The sequence below is a fragment of the Callospermophilus lateralis genome, chromosome 1 (assembly GCF_048772815.1).
Source record: "Callospermophilus lateralis isolate mCalLat2 chromosome 1, mCalLat2.hap1, whole genome shotgun sequence".
In the NCBI taxonomy this organism is placed as follows: Eukaryota; Metazoa; Chordata; class Mammalia; order Rodentia; family Sciuridae; genus Callospermophilus; species Callospermophilus lateralis.
Genome location: NC_135305.1, coordinates 122,751,072 through 122,773,393, shown reverse-complemented (window position 1 = coordinate 122,773,393; position 22,322 = coordinate 122,751,072). Strand labels below are relative to the sequence as shown.

Genomic DNA, 22,322 nt, shown 5'->3' with positions numbered 1-22,322 from the left:
GCCTCTCAGCTTCTCCACGCCGTTTATTTGGTTTGGGGGCCCTTCTCAAGCCAGGTCTCTAATGTGGAGTGAAGGGCACTTCTCAGGGTGGGGCTGTGACAATGCACTGCCTATGCCGCCGCCATCACCGCGGTCGCTGCTAGTGCTCTGCAGTCTCCACCCCGGTTATGCTCTCTCCCACCTCCACCTCTGCGGCGGTAAAATGCAGTACTCTCAGGGCGCGTGCGCAGGTCTGTAGCAGGGCGGTGGCGGCAGCTATTTATAGTAGGTGACGTCACCTTGAAATAGACCGTTAGGGCTGGCCCGCCCTTCCCCCCTCCCACTCCCGCCGCTTGGCCCGGCCTCTCCCACTGCGCAGGCGTCGTTCCGTCCACCCATCCCCCACCAGGCGGCCGCTTCTCCTCTCTTGGCGGCGTCCGGGGCGCCAGCCACTGCGCGCGGAGCGAGCCAGAGAGAGGGCGCGAGCGGCGGCGCTGCCTGCAGCCTGCAGCCTCTGGCAAGCCGGGGAACAGTGCGCGTGCGCGGCGGCGGCGGCGGCGGCGGCGGCCTCCGCGGCGACCGGGGAGCGGACGGGCGGGCGATCGAGCGGTGCGGGGCGCGAGGCGAGGCCGGGCCTAGAGCGACATGGGGGATCGGGAGCAGCTGCTGCAGAGGGCGCGGCTGGCCGAACAGGCGGAGCGCTACGACGACATGGCCTCCGCCATGAAGGCGGTGAGCGGGCCGCGATCCCGGGCGGTTGGCCGGGGCATCCCAGCACGGGGAAGGGATGGGGCGGCGGGCAGCATCTCCCATTTGGACTGGCCCGGGGAGACCCAGCTGGGCGCGGCCACCCACAGCTCGCGCTTCCCGCGCCCGCCTTGCTCCCCGCCATTTCCTGAGGCCTTGGCCGGGGTGGGGTCTCGGGGGGCGGGGGCAGCCCTTCTGGGTCGCCCTTGCAGCCCAGCCAGAATGAGCGGGCGGGGGGGTGGGGCGTTGCATCTAACAGTGCTCCGGGTTGCGGGGGAAGGGTTATCCGAGGAAACACGCGGGAGCCATATTCTGCTTCTAGACTGTTCTGTAGGACTTGGGGGCTCACTAGCCTTCCACTCTATAGCCTTCCACCATTCACCAACTTGTAATAAAGAATCACCTAGTGAGTGGCGCGCTGTCTCTCCTGATTTTCTCTGCCAGGACTTGAAACCTGTGTAATTCGATCAGTTTGTTTAGCTTGCTCGAATTGCTCTTCCCCTACCTTCTCCTGCTTGGGGTCTGTCTTTGTGTTTGAAGACCCCGCTCCTGCAGTCTAGGCGTGGGTGAGGGCTGTGGGACGGAGGGTGTGTAGCCTCATTATAGCTCCAAGTTCACTGTTGCACCGTCTGCCTGGAGATTAAACTGAAACGTGACTACTTCTGGGTGAAATGAAAGCTTATGTCTTTGCATTCCCAAGACCCTTGTAGATTCTGCAGCTTGATTTCCTGTGAGGGAGTCGTGGCCAGCCACGCCCTAGCACATACCGTGGATTAGACACCACCTGCATTTCTGAGACTTTGGGTTCTGGTTACCATCTCACTGGTCTTGTCTCTGTTCATATTATCTTAGAAGTGAACATTACTTCTGTGTCAAGGTCACTCAATGGTAGAATTACAACCGGTGGCCACCAACTTGCTATATGGTCCAATATTTAGCCTCCCAGGTCTCCACCTTAAACCGCAAAATTCAAAAATTCTGGGAGACATCTGCATTTTGGCCAGCTTTTGGGCAATTTTTGGGTGGCTTTTAAGTTTGATAGTGACTGCACTGGATTATAGCTCATTGTCTTTTGGCTAGCTTTTTGAAGTGATTTCTAAAAGAAAAAACTACAACCCAGAAACACCCCCAAATGTTAGACTCGTTTGAAAATCTCATTTTAAGGCTTTTGATAATAATATCAGATGACATATAGTTGAGACCAATATTTAGGATTATCCAGGTAATAGTTGGGTTATCTTACATAGGGTGTCCTTGTTATACATCTAACCAAGATGTATTTGGAAACCAGCAACACACCAAGGCCCATTTGTTGACAAATTGGGATCCTCATTTCAACACTGTGGTGTGCCTTTGTGGATAGATGGGAATTTTTTTCTCTGAAGTAGGGGATAGTCTAAGGGGTTTGAACTTTAAATTCTTAAGGACCTCGTTGAGGAAAAAATCAAAATATGAATTTGTAAGTCTTAAATGACTGAGTGTATGAATGCATTTCCCTGGAAGGGGTCCTAAAACAGTTCTCGTTGGGAAAAAATCTACCTCTTTCCACCTCAGCAAGTCACACTATGTGTGTCTCTTTTCCCCAGTAACTGAGAACTTATAATTGGAATGTGTAAACTGAAGCTTCTCAACATATTGGTGAGGTCCATGCATAGCCTGAGAATGGGACTTGAAGGCTGCAGGGTTAGGAGGAGCCCTTTGGGGAATGATGTTTTAGAAAGAAGGATAGAATTTGAAGTTGAATTAAGGTTAAGAAAAAATGACTAGAAAGTACTTCGTGGAGCTATCAAAAACTTGAGGCAACTTGAGATGAGAAATAAGGAAAAAATGGAGGGATATTACCGGAACAAAATTTAATTTGAGCCCGGGGTGGGGTGGGGGGCTGGGGAACTGCCTTTCTGGTCTTCATAATCAGACTTGGAAAATACTTCTCCATAACTTGCTATTTTTGTCCACAAATGTTCTCTGAGGCATTAAGGTAGCATTTTGCAAACTAATGAACCCTTCAGTGTATTGGGAATTAATAATTCATATCTGAAATGATTGATAAGTTAGAAAAGCCATGCAGTTTTGAAAACTCAGTCCAAGCTGTCATCAGATTTGTAATAAACCATTCCTTCAAGGTAACTTCTTTAAAATAAGATTTTTTTTTTTTTTTTGTCAATATGCCTGTTTCTTAATGTTAAATATTGTTTTGCCATCTAAATTGATCAGGGAGAATGGTTTCTTACATTTTGCCTGTTAAATTGGCATTTGTAGATTAAATTCTTAATATTATTAGAGCACTAAGTCCTTATGTTGTTAATACAAGCCTTAACTAAAGCTTTTGGGAAGAGTGAATGCTAGATCCTTCTGGATTTATGTGGGCTTTTTTTAGGGCAGTGGAAGAAGCAGGTAAGTAAACTAGGGAAGATGGATCTAGGCACTACTCTGACCTTGAAACTTCTATCTCTTGGTTTCAGGACATCTGAAGCATCAAACTAGGAATATTGGTATTATTAACAAATTACTTTCTACCCTGAATCTTCTAATTTGTTCCTGCTGCCTTTGTAATTTAAATGGTCACTTAATATTGCCTACCTGTAATGATTGCTGTTCTCTATTCTACCAGCATCACTTGGAGGACAATGTTGGTAAGCTTTGAGAAAAATCATGCAGGGCTGGGGTTTTGGCTCAGTGGTAGAATGCTTGCCTAGCATGTGAAGCACTGGGTTTGATTCTCAGCACCACATAAAAAAATAATAATAAGTGCTGGGTTGTGGCTCAGCGGTAGAGCGCTTGCCTAGCTCTTGCTAGGCCCTGGGTTTGATCCTCAGCACCACATAAAAATAAATAAAGGTATTGTGTCCAACTACAACTAAAATAAATTAAATAAATATTTTTAAAAATAAGAAATAAATAAAATAAGTTTACAAAAAACTATGAAAATAATGCATTAAAAAAAGAAAAATCAGGGCTGGGAGTTGTGGCTCATTGGTAAGAGCACTTGCCTAGCATGTGCGAGGCCCTGGGTTCGATTTTCAGCACCACATATAAATAAATGAATAAAATAAAGGTCCGTCAACATCTAAAAAATATTTTTTTAAAAAAGAAAAATCACGCATAAAGGAGTATCTCCAAGCTTCCTTATCTCATACCTAGTAACATATATACAGTGTAATAGTGGGAAGAAACATTGTGAAAGATTTTAGAAACCAAATCCTTCCTAGATCAGGCATTGACTGATTTTACACAATTTTTAACTTATGTAAAATATCTGAAATACTGTGTGTTATGAGAACTATGAAATATAAATGGGGTTAAAATGTTAACATTGAAGAATAAATGATTTAAGAAAAGGGAAAGTAACCAGATAGATTTCTAGGGAGTATGCATTGGTGGCCACAATCCAGTCATACCTCTTAATGCTCTAATTCATCTATTTTTCTTTTGAAACGTAATTAGTAAGCATGAAGTTATAAAACGTAAAAATGATGTGGCATGTTTTAATACTGACGTGATCATAGTGTTGATTGAGGACAGGAAGAAATGTGTTCAAAGGATTTGAAGAATATCTACAGAAATCTTTAGTGCAGGAAACATATCCACAGCTAGGGAAACAAGAGTCTGACAGGGAGAAGCACTTGGCCCAACCAGTGGCAAAAGGCTCTTATTCCAACAGCTGTGAGATTGTGGGAAGTAGGGAAATAAGCAGGTGGTGTGTAAAAGGAGAGCACCACTGAGTGGCCCTGGGTAAGACATAATCCATGTTGCAGATATTAAGGGTAATTTTGAGGTATACCAAAATTGTGGTATGAAAGCTTAAAGCCATTATTGTTAAAATATATAAAAACCAGGGGAGCTCTGTTTCCTATCATCTGGTCACTTGAAATGTAATTATCTCTTGTCATGTATAGAGCTGAAAAAGGAAGAAAGCCTTGGATGATTTTTGTAATAGTCAGAATTAAAAGGCACTTTAAGTGGCAAACACACTGGGCTTTGTTTTCCTGAAGTGGAAATCATGACCATCTGGGTTTGGGTTCCTGAATTATCCTCAGAAGAATTTCCAAATAGCCAAGACCTCCACTACTCATTTCCTTGAAGAAACAAAAAATGTGTTTTCCTTATCTTTGGGATTTTATATTAGTGATAGCCTCTGTAATGTTACATAATTTTGGGTGGAAGATACCCAGTGTTTTCTGTATTACATTTAGCAAGTTTATGGAATTTATAAGATCCCTAAATAACATTTTCTTGATTGCAGGAAAATTCTCCCTAGTGTCCAGGTAGAGGCAACTGGTCTTCCACTCCAGCATTTTGGTGCTTCTTCTACTCCTTGCTACAGTGGCATTTCCTTGGTGTTGACACTTCCTGCAGTCAGAACCTGGCACAACTTCTGAAGCTGCCTATCCTGGTGCCTCCAGGGATGGTAGCATTCAGTAATGCATTTCAAAAGGGGTTGCATTTAACCCCTGTAGATGCCTGTGAAAATGTTTGATGATGTCAAAAGCAAGGCAGAGACCATCTCAATGATAATGAGGGTAGATATTTTATAACATTAGCTTAGAGTGGAAGTTGATTATCTGAGCTTGAAATTTAGCCTATCTTGCAGCCTAACAGAACTTGCAGCCTTGCTCTAGTGAGAATACTGGGCTCAGCCTGGCCTTGGCTGGTGATGTTTTTGTACAGTGGCCTGTAGGGAGTAGTCTGCTACTTTGGATCCATGTGGGAGCCTCACTTCCTGGGAATTAATGTGGGAAAGAGCCAAAAAAAAGCCATCTTTCTGGCTTGCTTTTTTTTTTTTTTTTTTTTTTTTTTTAAAATACATAGTGTTCTGTCAAAGAAGCTTAAAGATTTCATTATGTGATAATTGCTCAGGAGAATTGTTTTCTTCTGTTATAAACTCAACATCAAAATGGAGCTGGTCAATAACATGTGGACAAGATAACTATAAATGGTGAGACAATAATGTGTGTGTGTAGCTGTGAAGGATGGGAGAGGTGTTCAGAACAAGTAAAATTACCCCTAACTGGAAGTATGGCCTGGCAGTCTGGGTGGCATTTTTGTTTGGTAAGTATTACTTTTGATGTTGAATGTTTCCCAGATTAATAGCTTAAAATTTTCCTAAATAGTCACTGTTCTATTTTTGGCACGGATCTATTTTTACTCAAAAACACATAGTTTATTGCCTTATGAATTGCTGGAGGAGGCCCCTGGGGATGTTTGAGTAAGCGAATGGTGTCATGGGAAGATAAATGAATTAGCAGCAGGCTGGGTTATTTGTGACTTTCAGTAATGCTGTGTAGTCGCAGCACAGAGAAGCTGGGTAAAAGTTCTCCAGGGTTGAGAGTTGGTTTAGCCAAAGGCTGTGGTAAAGACATCAGGAAAATGGCTGGTAGTCCTTAAATAGAAAGGGGGATCTTTATAAAATGGGAAGGCTTAATCAATTTAAAGTTTTCAGTAAGGATGTAAATAGGACAAAATAAATTGGGGAGTTGTGCAAGAAAGCAGAGATTCCGAGCAGAAGTGGGACAACCTCTTAGGTCCCTGGGAACCACATGAAGAAGACAGTGGCCAAGGAGGCTGCTCTGAGGGCAGCTGATTAAGTGGTGGAAATGAGTATTACACTGGTATTGGAGGGGAAAGAAGATTGAAAGCCCTGTTAAATCTCTTCTACCTAAAATTATTTGTTTTGTCTTTGCTTTGTATTCCTAGTTAGAAAATATTTGGAAGCCTGTGATTGTAGAGATGCAAAATCTCATCTCCATAGGTTCTGCAGATGATCATTCAGCTGATTTAGTATGTAAAGTATCTGCTTCTCCTTGAGCTTTTTTGTGGGGAGGGAGCAGGGATGATGCTAGGACCCTCAGCATGCTAGGTAAATGATCTACCACTGAACTATATCTCCAGCCCCTAGGACCGAACTTTTGTTCTGGCTGCTATATTTTGGTATTTGAAGTGTTGGCAACTAGTGCTAACTAACATCAGTGGAGGTTATTTGAAGTATGTATTGTCAGTCAAGCTTAGTTGCAAATCTGTTTGGGTCTCATTTCCAATCTGGGGAAATTCAGGGTTTTTTTTTTAGTAACTGATCAAGTGATAAATTTTCTTTTTACTAGCTGAGTTTTGACCTAGCAGTATTAAAAAATAATATATTTAAGCATACCCAGTTAATTCCTAGTTAGATCTGGCTGGGGTTCTAAGAACAGTGCTTACTTAGTTATGTTAGTCACGCTCAGCTGATGCAGATAGTGATTCATTGAGACTGGCTGGCAACCAGATGATTGTTACATAAACACTGATGCTTCTAGTAAATTATTTTCTTGTGAAGGTATCATAAATATTACCCAATACTTATTTTTTAGCAATTTATCCACAATGGAAAAGGGATATTTTTTGCATGAATTCCTAAAACTTATATATAAACTTCACTTATTAATATGGTCGACCTCTTGCCTTACCACACCTTTTATTGGTGCTTATTAGGAAAAATGGTGAAGCTGAAATGGACCTTGGAGATCATTTGTTCTAATCCTCCTTATTTTACTTTTGATGCCTAGAAAGATTGTGTTTGAGGTCACATGCAACTAGCTAGACTAGCCCAGATGTCTTAGGTTTCAGTAATTAATAATTACATTGTATAATATATGTATTTCAGATATGCACTCTATCTTGATGATATACTCTGGGAAGTTACCTTGGTGAATCTTTAGAGCAGTATAGGAAAAACAGCTTCATTAGTCACAGGATGAAATATATTGCAACTCTTGGATATTATTTGCATTTTAATGTCTAGTGGCCTTAACTGGATTTTGTTACTGCAGAATCTAAGGAGCTCTTCAAATTCTGTTCTTTATATTCTATTTTATTGCCTCTTGCCTATAGGACTCAAGCATTCTGTGTTTGTCAAAATGAGATGGAATTTAGAAGGGTTGCTTCCTTAAAAGACTTAGAAATATTTACAAAGTCTCTTTGTATTTCTACTAACAAATGCAAAAGTGAATGTTTAAAGGCTTACTAGAGGAGAAAACTGGGGTGGGGAGTATCACTGGTCTTCAACTGAATTTGAAGGGAGCATGGATTTTGGATTAGTAAAAGGAAAAGATTGTCCTGGACTATCGCAGGTCTCAGAGGTATGAAGACTACTAATGAACTTGTGAGGAGGAATGAGGAACCCCACTTGACTGGAGTTGGGGCAGCCCCGAGGGAAATGACTGAACTGAAGACACACTGAAGAATGAAGTAAGGGTTTGGTTTGATTAGAGTAGGCAAAGGAGGGTGCACATATTCCTGGGTTGGGATTTGTACTGAAATGTAGATGTCCTAGCGATAGGGAAATGGGGAAATTAGAATGGGGAGCTGGTGTTTTTATTTTGTCTGGGGTTTGGGGCAGAGAGACTCAGGTAGCTGCTTGATTGAACTTGTAAGAACTAGGTACAACTTCTGATTTTTAAATGTAATAATTACATTTGTTGCTTATGTTCTTGGATCACTTTTTCCCCAAATAATCATTGTTTCTGATTCTCCGCTGCTCATTCTTGAATGTCCATTAGAATTTGCTTTGTATAACTCTTCGTCTTCTCCTTCTTTGGTGGCGATTCCCTCATTAAAGTTCAATTTAAGTAATACCTTTCTTTATTTTATGGTTTCCCAAGTGCTTTGCTTTCTTCCCTTTTTTCCTTTTAAAATAAAAGACATTTGGGGTTGGGGTTGTAGCTCAGTGGTAGAGCACTTGCCTGGCAAGTGTGAAGCACAGGGTCCGATTCTCAGCACCATGTATATATTTAAATAAAGATCCATTGACAACTAAAAAAATAATTAAAAAAATAAGACCTTTACCAATACATCATGTTAAGGAGATATTTTGTGAAGGGGTTACAGGCTCTTTTGAGGGCCTAGATTACTTTAGCAAGTTAGCTACTTTGCTGGCCCCAGACCAGGGTTTTTTTTATTTTAAAGACCTGTGTTAGTTTCCTGGGGCTTCTGAACAAAGTACCACCAACTGAGTATCTTAAAACTATAGATTTTCTATAGTTTTTCTTATACGTATTTTCTTATAGTTCTGGAGGCCAAAAGTCTGAAATTGGGGAGTTGATGGGGCTGCCTTCCTTCTGAAGTCCCTAGGGAAGAACTCTTCCTTGCCTCTACTAGCTTCTGGTGGTTTTTGGCAGCCCTAAGGTTCTTGGCTTTATAGAGGCAACATCATTCCAATCTCTGCCTCTGTTGTTACATTGTTCTCTGTGTATGTCTGTCTCTTAAAATCTCATTCTCCTTATGAGAACACCAGTTACTGGATCTTGGACATACCCCACTCCAATTTGACTTCATCTTAACTAATTATATTTGCATAGACCTTATTTTCAAATAAGGTCACATTTTCCATACCAGAAGGTAGGACCTTAACATATCTTACTGGGGACACGATTCAACCCACAACAGTCTTCCTAACTATATAGCTGATTCACCTGGAGTTGGCATAATAGAGAACTAAGGGAAATTAACAACTGGTGAACTTTAACTCTTCCATTTAAAATAATTAGTGCTTCTAGGGCCAGTCAGGCCTGGGCTCCTATTAGGTCAGTAAATAGGGAAGCTATGTAGCTTTGTTTCCTTTGAGCAGAGATGGGGACATTTACTGTCACTAATGCATCATTTATTTTGGCTTGAGGAAGAGCTGGGAGAATCTGTAGGAAAATAATCAAACAGGATTAAAGTCTCAGTGTTTTCTTCCTCATGAATATCCCTTTCCATAATCATTGTCACCATTCCTTCCAAGATGAAAGCAACATCTTACATTCAAGACTTAATATGAGTTCCCTATTCCTATTTTGAGTTTCCAAGTATTTAACTTTTGTACTATAGTCTTCCATTGGATGGGATGTATATTGATTTTGCCCATGAATGTTTTTTTCTCCAGAGTTGGCTTGTCCATAAGTCCTTTCTTGAGAAGGATTGTTAGTTATGTTGGAGAAAGAATTTTCCAAGATTTTTGGGTTTAGCTCTCAAATGTTTGTCTCTTTGGGGTTTTACAGGTGACAGAGCTGAATGAACCTCTCTCCAATGAAGATCGAAATCTCCTCTCAGTGGCCTATAAGAATGTGGTTGGTGCCCGGCGATCTTCTTGGAGGGTCATTAGCAGCATTGAGCAGAAAACCATGTCTGATGGAAATGAAAAGAAATTGGAGAAAGTTAAAGCTTACCGGGAGAAGATTGAGAAGGAGCTGGAGACAGTGTGCAATGATGTCTTGGCTCTACTTGACAAGTTCCTCATCAAGAACTGCAATGATTTCCAGTATGAGAGCAAGGTGTTTTACCTGAAAATGAAAGGTGATTACTATCGCTATTTGGCAGAAGTGGCTTCTGGGGAGAAGAAAAACAGTGTGGTAGAAGCTTCCGAGGCAGCCTATAAGGAGGCCTTTGAAATCAGCAAAGAGCACATGCAGCCAACACATCCCATTCGGCTGGGCCTGGCTCTCAACTTCTCTGTGTTCTACTACGAGATCCAGAATGCACCTGAGCAGGCCTGCCTCTTAGCTAAACAAGCCTTTGATGATGCCATAGCTGAGCTGGACACATTAAATGAGGATTCCTATAAGGACTCCACACTCATCATGCAGTTGCTTCGAGACAACCTCACCCTCTGGACGAGCGACCAGCAGGATGAAGAAGCAGGAGAAGGCAACTGAAGATCCTTCAGATCCCTGGCCCTTCCTTCACCCACCATTCCCATCATCACCAATTCTTCCTTGCCACAGTCACTAAATATCTAGTGCTAAACCTATCTGTATTGGCAGCACAGCTACTCAGATCTGCTCTCCTGTCTCTTGGGAAGCAGTTTCAGATAAATCATCATGGGCATTGCTGGACCGATGGTTGCTTTGAGCCTACAGGAGCTCCCTTTTTGAATTGTGCAAAGAAGTGTGTTCTGAATGAGGCATTTAACTATGCCTATTAATCTATGGCAAATCTAGGCAAAAGTAATTGGGGAGTTTAGAGAGGAGAATTAGCCAACACAGGCTATGGTTGATATTTAAAACAAGCTGATAGTGTTTTGTTAAGCAGTACATCTTGTGCATGCAAAAATGAATTCAGCCCTTTCACCTCTTTCTTCAGCTAGTGGAAAACTGTTAAAGGAAAGCTGATACAGAGAGACAACTTGCTCCTTTCCATCAGCTTTATAATAAACTTTGATGTGAGGTTTCAGTAGCACTTGTTTTGCCTCTTTAAATTATGATGTACACAAACCTTTTAAACGCAATGCATCTAAAGTTTTGATATGTGTAACTTTTTTTTTTTTTTTTTTTGGTTGCAATTGTTTAAGGATCATGGATTTATTTTTTGTAACTCTTTGGCAGTTGTCCTTGTGTATCTTGACAGCACCATGTGTGTCAGCCCATGTCAATCAAGACAGGTGATTATGAAATGCCAGACTTAAAATAAATGTTTTGAAATTCAAAGGGTAAATAAATGCTGCTTTGGGGATATTATCTCTGTGTGTAGTCTTGATTTTTTTCCCTCTCCCAAGGAGCTCTTTAACCAGTCATCATTTTGGATTCATTTTGAGGCTCTCAAAGCATTGAAGTATCAGCAGTACAGTATCCAGGCTTTCCTGCCATCTAATTGATTCCATTACATATTTTGTAGCACACATTTAAGGGTTGTGAGTTTTTTAAATAGTCTTCTGTGAACACAGCTATTAGCCTCTGTGATCCACTCTAACCAATAATTGATGTTTGTAAATGAGCCTAAGAGTCCCTGTACAGTCATGACCTCAAGGCTTTGGGTAGCCTTGGCAAGCCACGCTACCGAGTCAAGGCTAGGGTTTGGATTATATTTCAACTCCAACTACTCTGTAATGCAGACACTTTTTTTGGTCTGAAAATTGGGTATAGAGAAGTAGGAATATGCATAATTAAAGTGTAGCCCCATCGGTGACAAATGGAGTTCTTGAGAGAATTTAGGAGGAAGCAATGTAAATTGCATGTGGCCTAAACCTGGAAGTCTTTTCTACTGCATGATAAAGAGGTCAGGGTAAACTAATGTCTAAAGAAATAAAATAGTTTTTCTAGGTCACAGCAAAATTAGGGACAACCTAGAATAGCATTCAGATACCCTAAATCCTTGCATGCTTTTTACTGTGCTATGCCCTTTGGGTTGAGACTAGGAATAAAAAGGATATGATGTTCATTCTGAGGATGATTTCAATACTTTGTTTTTTTGTTTGTTTTTCTGGTGCTATATGGGGAACCCAGGGCCTTGGTCGTGTTAGACGGGCATTCATCACTTAAGCTATGTGGCAGCTTACTTGTTAGCCTTTTAATATTTTTACTTAGAAACAAAGTTGTACTTTAAATTGTTTAAATTGATGACTTCATGTTTCCAGTAGCTCCTCAAGCCTTGCTCAAATATCCATTTCCTTGAGTTTGGGGAATGAATAGCATTCTTAGTTATGGAACTTTTGTCAAATAAATCACTTAGTCAAATTACTTGAGATGGGGAGGCCCAAGTCCTTTTAAAAAAAAAAATTAGTTGTAGATGGATATAATACCTTTATTTTATTTTATTTTATTTTTATGTGGTGCTGAGGATCAGTACCTCACAATGTGAGACGAGTGCTCTACCATTGAGCTACAACCCTAGCCCCTCCCAAGTTCTTTTGGCTCTATAATAAAGTAGGCTGTGTTCGACTTGTTAGGCCCACCATGTATTACTTGCAATCCACCCTTAGAGTATGTCTTATAGAGTTTGAACTGATTCCTCAGTTAGGAATCCCAAATATCAGGCAAGCTCCAACACTTAGGATTTCAAGCATCAATACTATAGTGGGACTTATCACTTCTGTTATATAGCCCAATAGTTAGGTTAGCTGATGAAAACCACCATTGCAAACTATGTTCTGAGTACTTATTTTTATGGTCTCTGAATCTATACAATGACCCTGGAAATAGGAATGTTAATATTTTTTAACAGGAAACCACATACCAGATGCGGCTTATGGTACATGGCTATTAAAGGGTAAAGCTGAGCTCAAAATGGGCTGTTATGCTAGGTACGCTGATATATAACTGTAAAACAGGAGAATAACTTGAGCTAGGGAGTTCCAAGGCCAGCCTGAGCAATTAAAAAAAAAAAAAAAAAAGATGGGATGTCCTACTTCAAGACTATTTCAACTATGCCATGGTTATTTTGATCCCCATCTGGAAAAAATTAGTCCTAGGAATTCTTCCTTCAAGACCTAATGAAATACTTTCATTTACAATCCTCTGATCTGGCTGGAAGCTTCCTCTTTCCTTTGAACTGCTAGGTGATTTGGGGTCAGTCTTTGTTATTATTCTAAGTTTTTCAGCATGTTATCACCTCCACTGAAATATAAGCCTTATGGCACCTAGCAAGATTGGATGAGCTAAAGGTTGAAGGAATCTATTGTCAAAGTCATTTCCCAAAGCACAACTCATTGTCATTCTGGAGTACAGAAACTATATCAGAAAGGGAAGAGAAAATAACATTTTCTGTCCTCTGTGGGCTGATCACCTTGCTGAGTGAGGCTTTAAATTCATGTTTAAATTACAAACTAATACTCTTGTGATCTGGGTTGTAGCTCCAATTACAAGGCTCGGAAAAAGTGACTTTCCTGAGGTCAAACAAGAAATGGAAGAATATACTTTTGTGCAGGACTTTAAAGTCCTTTATTATTATTATTTTATTAATGGAACTGAAGATTGAATCCAGGGGCTCTACCTCTGACTACATCTCCAACGTCCCCACTTTTTTGGTGGGGGGGCGGGAGTGCCAGGGATTGAATTCAGGGGCACTCAACCACTGAGCCACAGCCACAGCCCTATTTTGTATTTTATTTAGAGATAGAGTCTCACTGAGTTGCTTAGTGTCACTATTGCCGAGGCTGGCTTTGAATTCATGAACCTCCTGTCTCAGCCTCCTGAGCTGCTGGGATTACAGGCATGTGCCACCGTGCCTGGTGACCAACTTGCCCACCTTAAAAAAAAAAAAAAAAAAAAAAAAAAATTGAGGCAGGGTCTTACTAAATTGCTGAGGCTTGTAATCCTGAGCCTCCTGAGTAGCTGGGATTATAGGAATGTACCACCACCATGCCTGGCTTAGGATTCTTGTTCTTTTAGATACCATGTCGCTTGCAGATCTGGATAGCAATTTAGAAGAATAATGCAAAGCCTGACCAAAGTCACATAGCAGTTCAAAGGGGAGAGATTACTTTCTCCTTTACATTGGCTCCAGCTGGATGGTCTTTTTTATTGTACTACTCCTACTCCCAGGCATACCCTGTAATGGGGACCTTAATGCCTTTCTTTCTCCTAAGACTTGGAGCTCCTTCACTTCAGAAAGTGCATTACTTGTAGTAATACAATAACAGTTGTAGCTTGATATGGACTGAAGTACCACTAGTTGAAATCTCTCTCCAGCTGCATCCAACTTGTTCAAACTGCTATTGTGTTTTGCTCAAGTTCTTACTCTCCTTCTGGAAGGGGTTTCTTCTCTTGCTCTATCCAAATTCAATCTATGAAATCCCACCTGTCAGTTTCTGTGTGACCCTGAACTGGTTCTGTGGGTCTGTACCACACAATGGCATTTATCACTTCTTTGTTTATTCAATAATCCCATTGAGCTGCTACTACTTGGTACATATTGGGTGGGTGGCTGGAGATACTTGGTGAATTGACACAGACAGGAGTCTTGTTCTCCTAGGGTTAACACTCTAGTGGGGAATAAAAAAATAAAAAGCAAAGAGTAAAATTGTCACTCAAGTTCCTCTCCAGGCCTAACACACAATGCACAATAAGAATTTCTTATTCAGTCAATTATTCATAATTTGACTAATTTGAGGTCAGAATTTTTTTAAAAGAACAACAAGAATCCTTCATTTCCCCACCCAAATCTACTGATGAGCCCTACAAAACAACTGAAGTCTTTTCTCTTTACACTTGCAAATTAGTAGTGTGATCTAGAGCAAGTCCTCGCCTCTTGGATGTATCTGTAAAAAAAATGAGATTGTTGCTTTTGGTGGTCTCTGGGAACTTTCATTTCTGAGATTCTGTATTATTTTCAACTGCTCTGGGGGCGGTCTGAATCCTGTTCTTGGTCTTTTCCCCTGTACTTCTCTCTTCCCCTTTTCCTTCCACTCTTCACATTTGTTCCTTCTGCATCTGCCCTCCATACTCTTCACTTTCCTAGCTACTCCACATTCTACCCAGATGGTTACCATGGGAATCATCTTCTAGAAGTGACATCAGTCATTTCCTAGGCAACCATTTCCAGGGCAGTGACATCATCCAATCACCATGGCAACACTCCAGGAGGACACTTCTGAAGTGAAATGGGCAAACAGAATTCTTATGTATTTCTGAGGGTTGGGAGCAATACAGGAAGAATATTAAAAGAAGAAAATATCTCAGGAGCAAGAAGCTCTGGTCTTTTGGGGGAAAAGTGGAATCATTGTGGGGCTAAAAAAAAAAAAAAAAGCAGAACCCTTCCCTTTCTAATAACCGGGCTGATTCTGTAACTTGTCACCATATTGGAATACTTTAGAGTGAAAAAGGGCACCATTATTATTTTTCATGGATAACAAAAGAACACTGGGTCTCCCCAAGCAAATCAGGATTTGTGGCCCCCTGCCCATAATCAGGCAGATGCCTAGCTTCTCTCCCTTATCCATGACTCATCCCACAAGTGGTGATTCAGTATTTCCTGTGTAGGGATATTGGGGATACCATAGTGAACAAAACCCACCCAGCTTCTAGTGAAGCACACAATTGTGTATGTTGTATATGTTTTAGGGTGAGGGTAATCCCATAGTCACCCGAATGCATGCTATGGTGTAGACTGAGCATAATGTTCAAAAGGGAAAGTGTCAAACTCCAGGAACATCTAACAAGCTACTGGAAGCAGCTTGGGCAGGAGGGTCCAAAAGCTCCGCGGAAGGCAGTAGGATGGGGATGAGTTGGGGAGAAGACTGGCAGAAGAAACAGCATGTACAGAGAAAGCATGTAGAATATCCAGCATGGAAAGGTAGATGGGGAGGCCAAGCAAAAACCAGGAGAGAGTTGAAGGTTGAGAGGGCAGGGCAGCAGGAACCAAGCCTCATCAGACCTTGGAAATTAGAATTTTGGCCTTCATTTTCCTAGCACTGGAAAGCCCTGTGGGAGGATTTTGAGCAGCAGGTGACAGGATCTTGTTTGCATTGTCTTAAAAAAATCTCACCCTGGAGGTCTATTGTGTGGAGCAGTTTGGGAGAGGAGTTTGCTTAGGAGGGATTTTGGGTGGTGATTTGACTGTGAGATGGAGTGACATAGGTATATTGGGAGCTGACAGGATTTGCTGAAGGAATGAATAAGGGTGAGGGCAAGGATATTCAGGCTGATATTCAGGCTCCTGATATTGAGTGACTTGGGGTAGAGGAGAGATACTGATTCAGATAGATGAGGGTGGTGGGGCAGGCCTGGGACTAAGCCAAAGCAAGAGAGTTGCCTTAGGAATATTTACAGAGGCTTACATCTTCAGGGTCAGGCTTAGAAAGGAGTACCCCTGCCCCCAAATGCTGTACTTTGGGAAGAGCAAGTTTTTTGTTTGTTTGGGGGCAGGGTGGAGATGGTGAAGCATGATCATTCAGCAGTAACAATGGTAATCTCTTGTATTTGTAGCTTAAGGTCTTCACTGTCATCAACCCCCTAATAAAGGTGAAGAGATGAATGCATGCAAATACATGTTGTTTCACTGTATCCATGGGCCCTCATTTGCCTATCTTGCAGGTGAGTAAACCAATGCCTAGATAAATTCTAGAATTTGCTGAAGGTTCCATACTTTCAGGCAGCAGCAGCAGGTCTCAAACTTAGGCTGACTTGAGCCTACTGTTTTCTCTCCAGATGACTTTTCATCAGCCTCCCCAGTTTTCTGGGAAAAGGAAGGAAGGGAAGCCAGGTACCTATAAAGCCCCAAGCACTCTTAGTCCAGCCATCTTCTCATTCTTCACTGTCACTGTATGAGGGGAGGAGCAAACAGAGGGCTTGAGAAGCAATGAGACCCTTCAGCTTAACAGAGCTTCACACCAGAGCTGTTTTTTCTCTGCCACAGATGTTCTCAGACCACCTGGAAGGTTCTACCAGGGGCAGGTAAAAGAAGTGGAAGGCTAGCGGAATAGTTTGATGCTTCAGCTTCCTCATCTGTAAAATGGGATGATGACACTAACAATTCCCATCCCACAGGTTGTAGTGAGACTAAATGAGATGAGTAAAGAGTGTGGCATTGTGCTCCAACATAAAATGTAATTGATGAATATGAGTGACTATTAGAAGTAAGATGGGAGGGCAAGAGGTGTAGGTTTGTGCATGACACATGGACTTGTGGGATGGAGGTGGGGGTGGCATGGTACAGAGACATGCAGGCAAGCTGGTCGCTGTGGGAGAAGCCTCCTCCTCACCAGCTGGCTCTCAGGGATACAGCATGGTTCATAGCCCTCATTCCCAATCCTATATCTATTACTGGAGAAAGAGGATGAGCCTTGCCTTCCTTGGGATGAGCTGACTATAAAGAAAGCCCTGGAAACTAGCAAGTTACATTTGTGAGACTGAGGCCTGGGGATAGGGGTGGTAGAAGGAGCCCTGGGCCCCTATCTACCTCAAAGCCCTATGCCCAGCCCTGAAATAAACAATCATGATTTTGTTATATCTTCCAACTATTGGATCCCCCCAAAGGCACAATTTTTCCTGGGGCTTAAAAAGGGACGAATAAACATGAAGATTATGGGCCCAGTCCCTCCCTCCCCCAGCATATCCCCCCCCCCGCCCCCCGCCACACACACTATACCTCAATGTATTATTCAGGGTTCAACCAGAGAAACAGCACCAGTAGGATATACATAATAAGAGATTTGTTGCAAGAAGTTGATTGGAAGTGATTTGGGGACTGGCTAGATAGGTCTGAAATTAATAAGTGCAGACTGGAACTCTTGCTAAGAGCTGTGCACAGGCAGAAATTTACCTTCTACAGGGAAAGCTCACTGATTTTAAGGCTTTTCAACTGATTACATGAGGCCCACCCAGATTACTTAGTATACTCCCCCTTACTTAAAGTCAGCTGATAATGGACATTATTTAAATCTACAAAAGAACTTCACTGGAGGTATTTGATGGAATAACTGGGGCTTGTATCTACTCAAGTTGACATTAATGTCAAGAGGTATCACACTCAGATGCCAGCCAGGCATGGTCTTGGCTTATGGAATGTTGTTTTACATTTATTAATGTGACTACTGGGTCACAGCATGTCAGACATTGGGCTAAGCAGGTATCCTTCCTGTCCCTAATTTTTAAGAAACTCAGCCTCACATACTAGGAGACTCCCACTATCTAGATGGCCCTATGAATATACCTGTGCTCTGAAATGTGGTATCATATCCTCTTAGCCTCTTCCTTCTCTGGCTTGCCTCCTTTTCTCCAGGGGCAGGAAGTCACTTCCTGTGAGGATGTCCCTGCCATTGTGGACCTAAGTTCTCTCCTTTGGGAAGGGGTTCTACATCCTTTTTGACCTTTCTGGGTTCACAGGGCAATGCACCAATCTGCCCCACTTTTGCAGGCCTTTGATGCCACCTAGCGGGCTAAGTGTTGTCCGCCACGCTCCAGACTGGCTATCAGGAAGGCCGGTGAGTTTGCAGGAGCGCTGCTGAGGAATAGGGGTACATCCGGAGGGAGCAAGTGAGGGTGAGGCGTAATTTGAGACTCATTTATAGAAACAGTAAAAAAAAAAAAAAAAAAAAAAAAAAAACATTCCTCTGGCTCCCGTCCCCACCTGCTCACTTAGGACCCCAGGCTTTTGTAGAGTCCTCAAGGACTTCTGAGGGGGTGAGGGGCTTTTCACCCATGTAATACTCTGCCACCCACCTGGCGCCCAAAGGGTCCCAGGGTCCCCTGACCTATCAGGAGCGGTCCGGATACCCAGGATGGGGTTACTGATGAAAGTCAGAAACTTCTTTCACCCTATCAAGTGACCGGACAGGTCTGCAGGGCAACTCATGCTCCCAAGAGGACAGGGGAGGATGAAGGAGGTGAAGGGTGAAAGCAAAAGAGGGAGGGAATACAGGCGACGTCCAGCGGAAGGGTCGACTGGAGGGCTCCACCCTTCCCCTTTGCTCCTGCCAACTCCCCGCCACTCTCCCCGCCCATAGGCAACTATGCCCACACTTCGCGTCGCCTATCGTCCAACCCCTATCTTCCTGGCTTGGCCACGGAGTGACACCTTGAAGCTGCGGAGGGGCTGAAACAGCTAGCCTCCGGAGCGAGTTATGGTTCCCTTCCCCAACTTTGCACCTGTGGGTTCTGGAACCTGTTGGCGGTGGGAGGGGCCTCATGATGACTTGGCTTGAAGTGGGAGAAGGAGGGGACTGAGGTTGAGCGGCTGGCAGTCTCTGGAATGCCTGCAGCAACCAATCTGCTAACCAAGCCTGACCCGCATTCTGTCAGCTGATCTAGTCATATTGCCAGTTGGCCCTGTGAGAAAATCTAGTCAATCTTGTCAGCTATCCTGCTAGTAAGTACAACCATTCTGTCAGCCAGTCAGTACATCAACCCGTTGGTCACATACTCTCTCCCTCAGTCCTTTAGTGGTTGAGTTTCTTGCTAGGTGGTCAGCTGGTCTTTCATGTCCTTGTCACCTGTGTTCTGATATGCTTGCCCTCCACACCCTCCCTGTGACATTCAAGCACAGTGGGGTCTGGATCTGAGTTGGAGACAAGATTCTCAGTTTCTGCTTCACTGTATAACTTTCTGCAAGGTACAACTGATCTGGGTATTTCCATGTACCTTTTTCAAGTCGGGGAAACAATGTCTGTAATCTTTTACCTTCTCCCCTATGTTGCCCTATACTATGGGTTGGAAATGAGATCAAGGAGTTGAAAGCCCAGGTGTAGAGTTTATAACTGGATGGTTTTTACTAAGGTGAGGGAAGGAGAATGGAAGAAAAAAAAGTAGGATTGAGTTGAATCCCTGAGCTTCAGGGGAGACTGTGGCCTGTTCCCTTCACCCACAGGAGCCTGGGTTTCTGCATTTGACTGTGTGGCCCTGCACAAGTTCTTATTTCTCTCTGGCTTCTCCTCATTAGAAAATGAGGAGCTTGTATTTCATAATCTCTGAGGCTTAGACTTGAGTGAAAGGAAAATTGGCCTAGAGATGAAAAGGTGGCACACCCTTTATCTGAAACCCCCCATAAAGATGCTGTGGAACTCTGTTCAGCCACAGAATGGGGATGGGAACAGACTCTTGCTTTTTGACATTGTATGCCCAAACTAGTGGAGGTTGAAGGGTGCTGAAGAAAGTGGGTGGTTGGACCTCAGGGTTCAGAAACCCTCCCTCATCCCAACCTGGGTGGGTTCTTGAGACCCTTGTGAGACCCTTGTTCTGATGACCTTGGGTGCAAGAGGTAGGAGAATGGATAAGTATAGCCTGGGAGACAACAGTCCTCTCTCTTTCTACTTCAGTCTCTTTCCTTTCTTCAAAGCCAGATATACATGTTCAGGAAACCTCAGTGGTCTGTGAGGTGACAGCTGAAGCTCCTGGAAGCCAGAGAAGACTAGGGCAAAGCCTCTTCTAGGGGACTGGTAGGATACCTGCCAGGGAATCATTTCCCCGGGCAGGGCTAGGAAATATCAGCAGGAGTTGGTTATTCATTCAACAAATATTTATTGGATATTTACTACATGCTATGTTTTGTGCTTCTCAGTCACTGCCCCTGTTTATGGAGTGCAGAGTCTAGAAGTGGTAATAAAGGGCAGTGGGAGAAGCCAAAAAAGAAACAAATTGGCCAAAGTCAAGACTGTGGTATGTAGCAGAGAGGAAGCTGTGTTAGAGAATAAAGCACAGCAGTCTGGAAAGGCTGAATGGGTGACACTTATCCTAAAACCTAAAGGAGAAGGAGCCGGGGATCAGAAGGAAGTAGCATTCACTCATTTACATGTTATTATGTGGCTGCAAGATATTGTTCTAGTTGCTAGAAAAACAGAAACAAATAAGAAAAATTCTTTTTTTTTTCATGGAATTCATATTCCGGTGAAAAGAGACAGAAAATAACCAACCAACCAATTTCAGGGAGTAATGAATGCTATGAAGAAAATAAAACCAAGGTTCCTGGGTAGAAAATGACTAAGAAGGTGGTGAGGGAAGGTTATTCAGAGACCTGAATGATGAGAAGGAGCTAGCCATGCAAATGTCTGGAGGAAGAACGTTCTAGACAGAGGAAGAAGCGCAGGAAGAGAAAATGAGTTTATTAGTTATGAGGCACATGGCTGTCAGGAGATGATGGGCAATGAAGTTCAGGAAGCAGGTAATAAAGGGTGTGGCAAAGCTAGGTGAGACGTTTGGGTCTTATTAGAAGGCATCAGGAAGCTGGTGAGGGATGTGGGAGAGTAGTGATCTGACCCTTCTCTGCATTCTGTGGAGATGTGGAGTTAAAGAGTGGAAAGGTAGGAATGGAAACAATTAGGAATCAACAGTTGAGGCAAGATGATGTTGGCCTGGACTGGCACAATAGCAGTGCAGTTGGAGGCAAGTGAACAGATACAGGTTGTGCATTCCTAATCTGAAAACCTGAAACTTTTAGAATGCTGACATGATGCCAGAAGTGGAAAATTCTTTACCTGACTTCATATAATGGGTGATGGTAAAAAATGTAGGTACACTAAAAATATTGTAAAACATTATCTTTAGACTTCTATGTATGAGAAATATACATTGAATTTCATTTTTAGATCGGGCTTCCATCCCCAAGATATATCATTATGAACATGCAACTATTCCAAAATTCCAAAAATCTGAAATCTAAAACATTTCTTGCCTCAAGTATTTCAGATAAGGGGTGTTCTACCTATATGTCTAAAGGCCAAGTTCATAGAATTGGATCATGGTGTGGATGTATGGCAGGAGTGTAGGAAAAGCATAACTCTGGATTTAGTTCCAGCAACTGGTGGCCACTCCTCCCCAACAAATCACATTGGTTGAGTTGGAGTGGGTTGTGGAAGATAGTTTTGGGGGAGGAAAATGAGAATACAGTTTTGGAGAGCTTGTAGAGATATTATACAGACAAGTGGAGATAACAATCAGGAAGCTTCCTCTGTAAGCATGTAGCCTAGGATTGAAAGCTGGTCTAGAGATGCTATTTGGCTCAGGGTGCAGTAAAGCTCTGGTTAAGCTCTTTGAGCACAAAAGCTGACCTATCCAGTACAGTAGCTACTAGCCATGAGGGGCTATTGGGCACTTGACACATAGCTTGTTTAAATTGAGGTGCTTGAGGTATAGCATATGTAGCATATTTTGAAGTTTTAGCAAGGAGAAAAGAAAAATGTAGAATATCTGAATAATTTTATATATTGATTACATATTAAAATGCTAATAGTTTGGGTATGTTGGTTTAAATAAAAATATTATTAAAGTTAACTTCATCTGCTTAATTGTACCATTTTTTGGGTGCCATAGATAGAACCTGGAGTCTTCTGTATCCTTTTAAATATGGTTAGTATAAAATTAAAAATTACATTTGTGGAGGGCTGGAGGTGTAATAGGTAAAGTGCATGTGTGAGGGTCTGAGTTCCATCCTCAGCACCC

General features: G+C 42.5%; 1 protein-coding gene across 1 annotated transcript; it reads left to right on the top strand.

The window, feature by feature from the left end:
• Positions 1-393: 393 nt before the first annotated feature.
• Positions 394-11,181, top strand: Ywhah (tyrosine 3-monooxygenase/tryptophan 5-monooxygenase activation protein eta). The gene is made up of 2 exons (XM_076838224.2): positions 394-711; positions 9,738-11,181. The coding sequence occupies exons 1-2, from the start codon at positions 625-627 to the stop codon at positions 10,389-10,391; spliced, it is 741 nt and encodes a 246-aa protein (XP_076694339.1). The 5' UTR covers positions 394-624; the 3' UTR covers positions 10,392-11,181.
• The last annotated feature ends 11,141 nt before the right edge of the window (positions 11,182-22,322 follow it).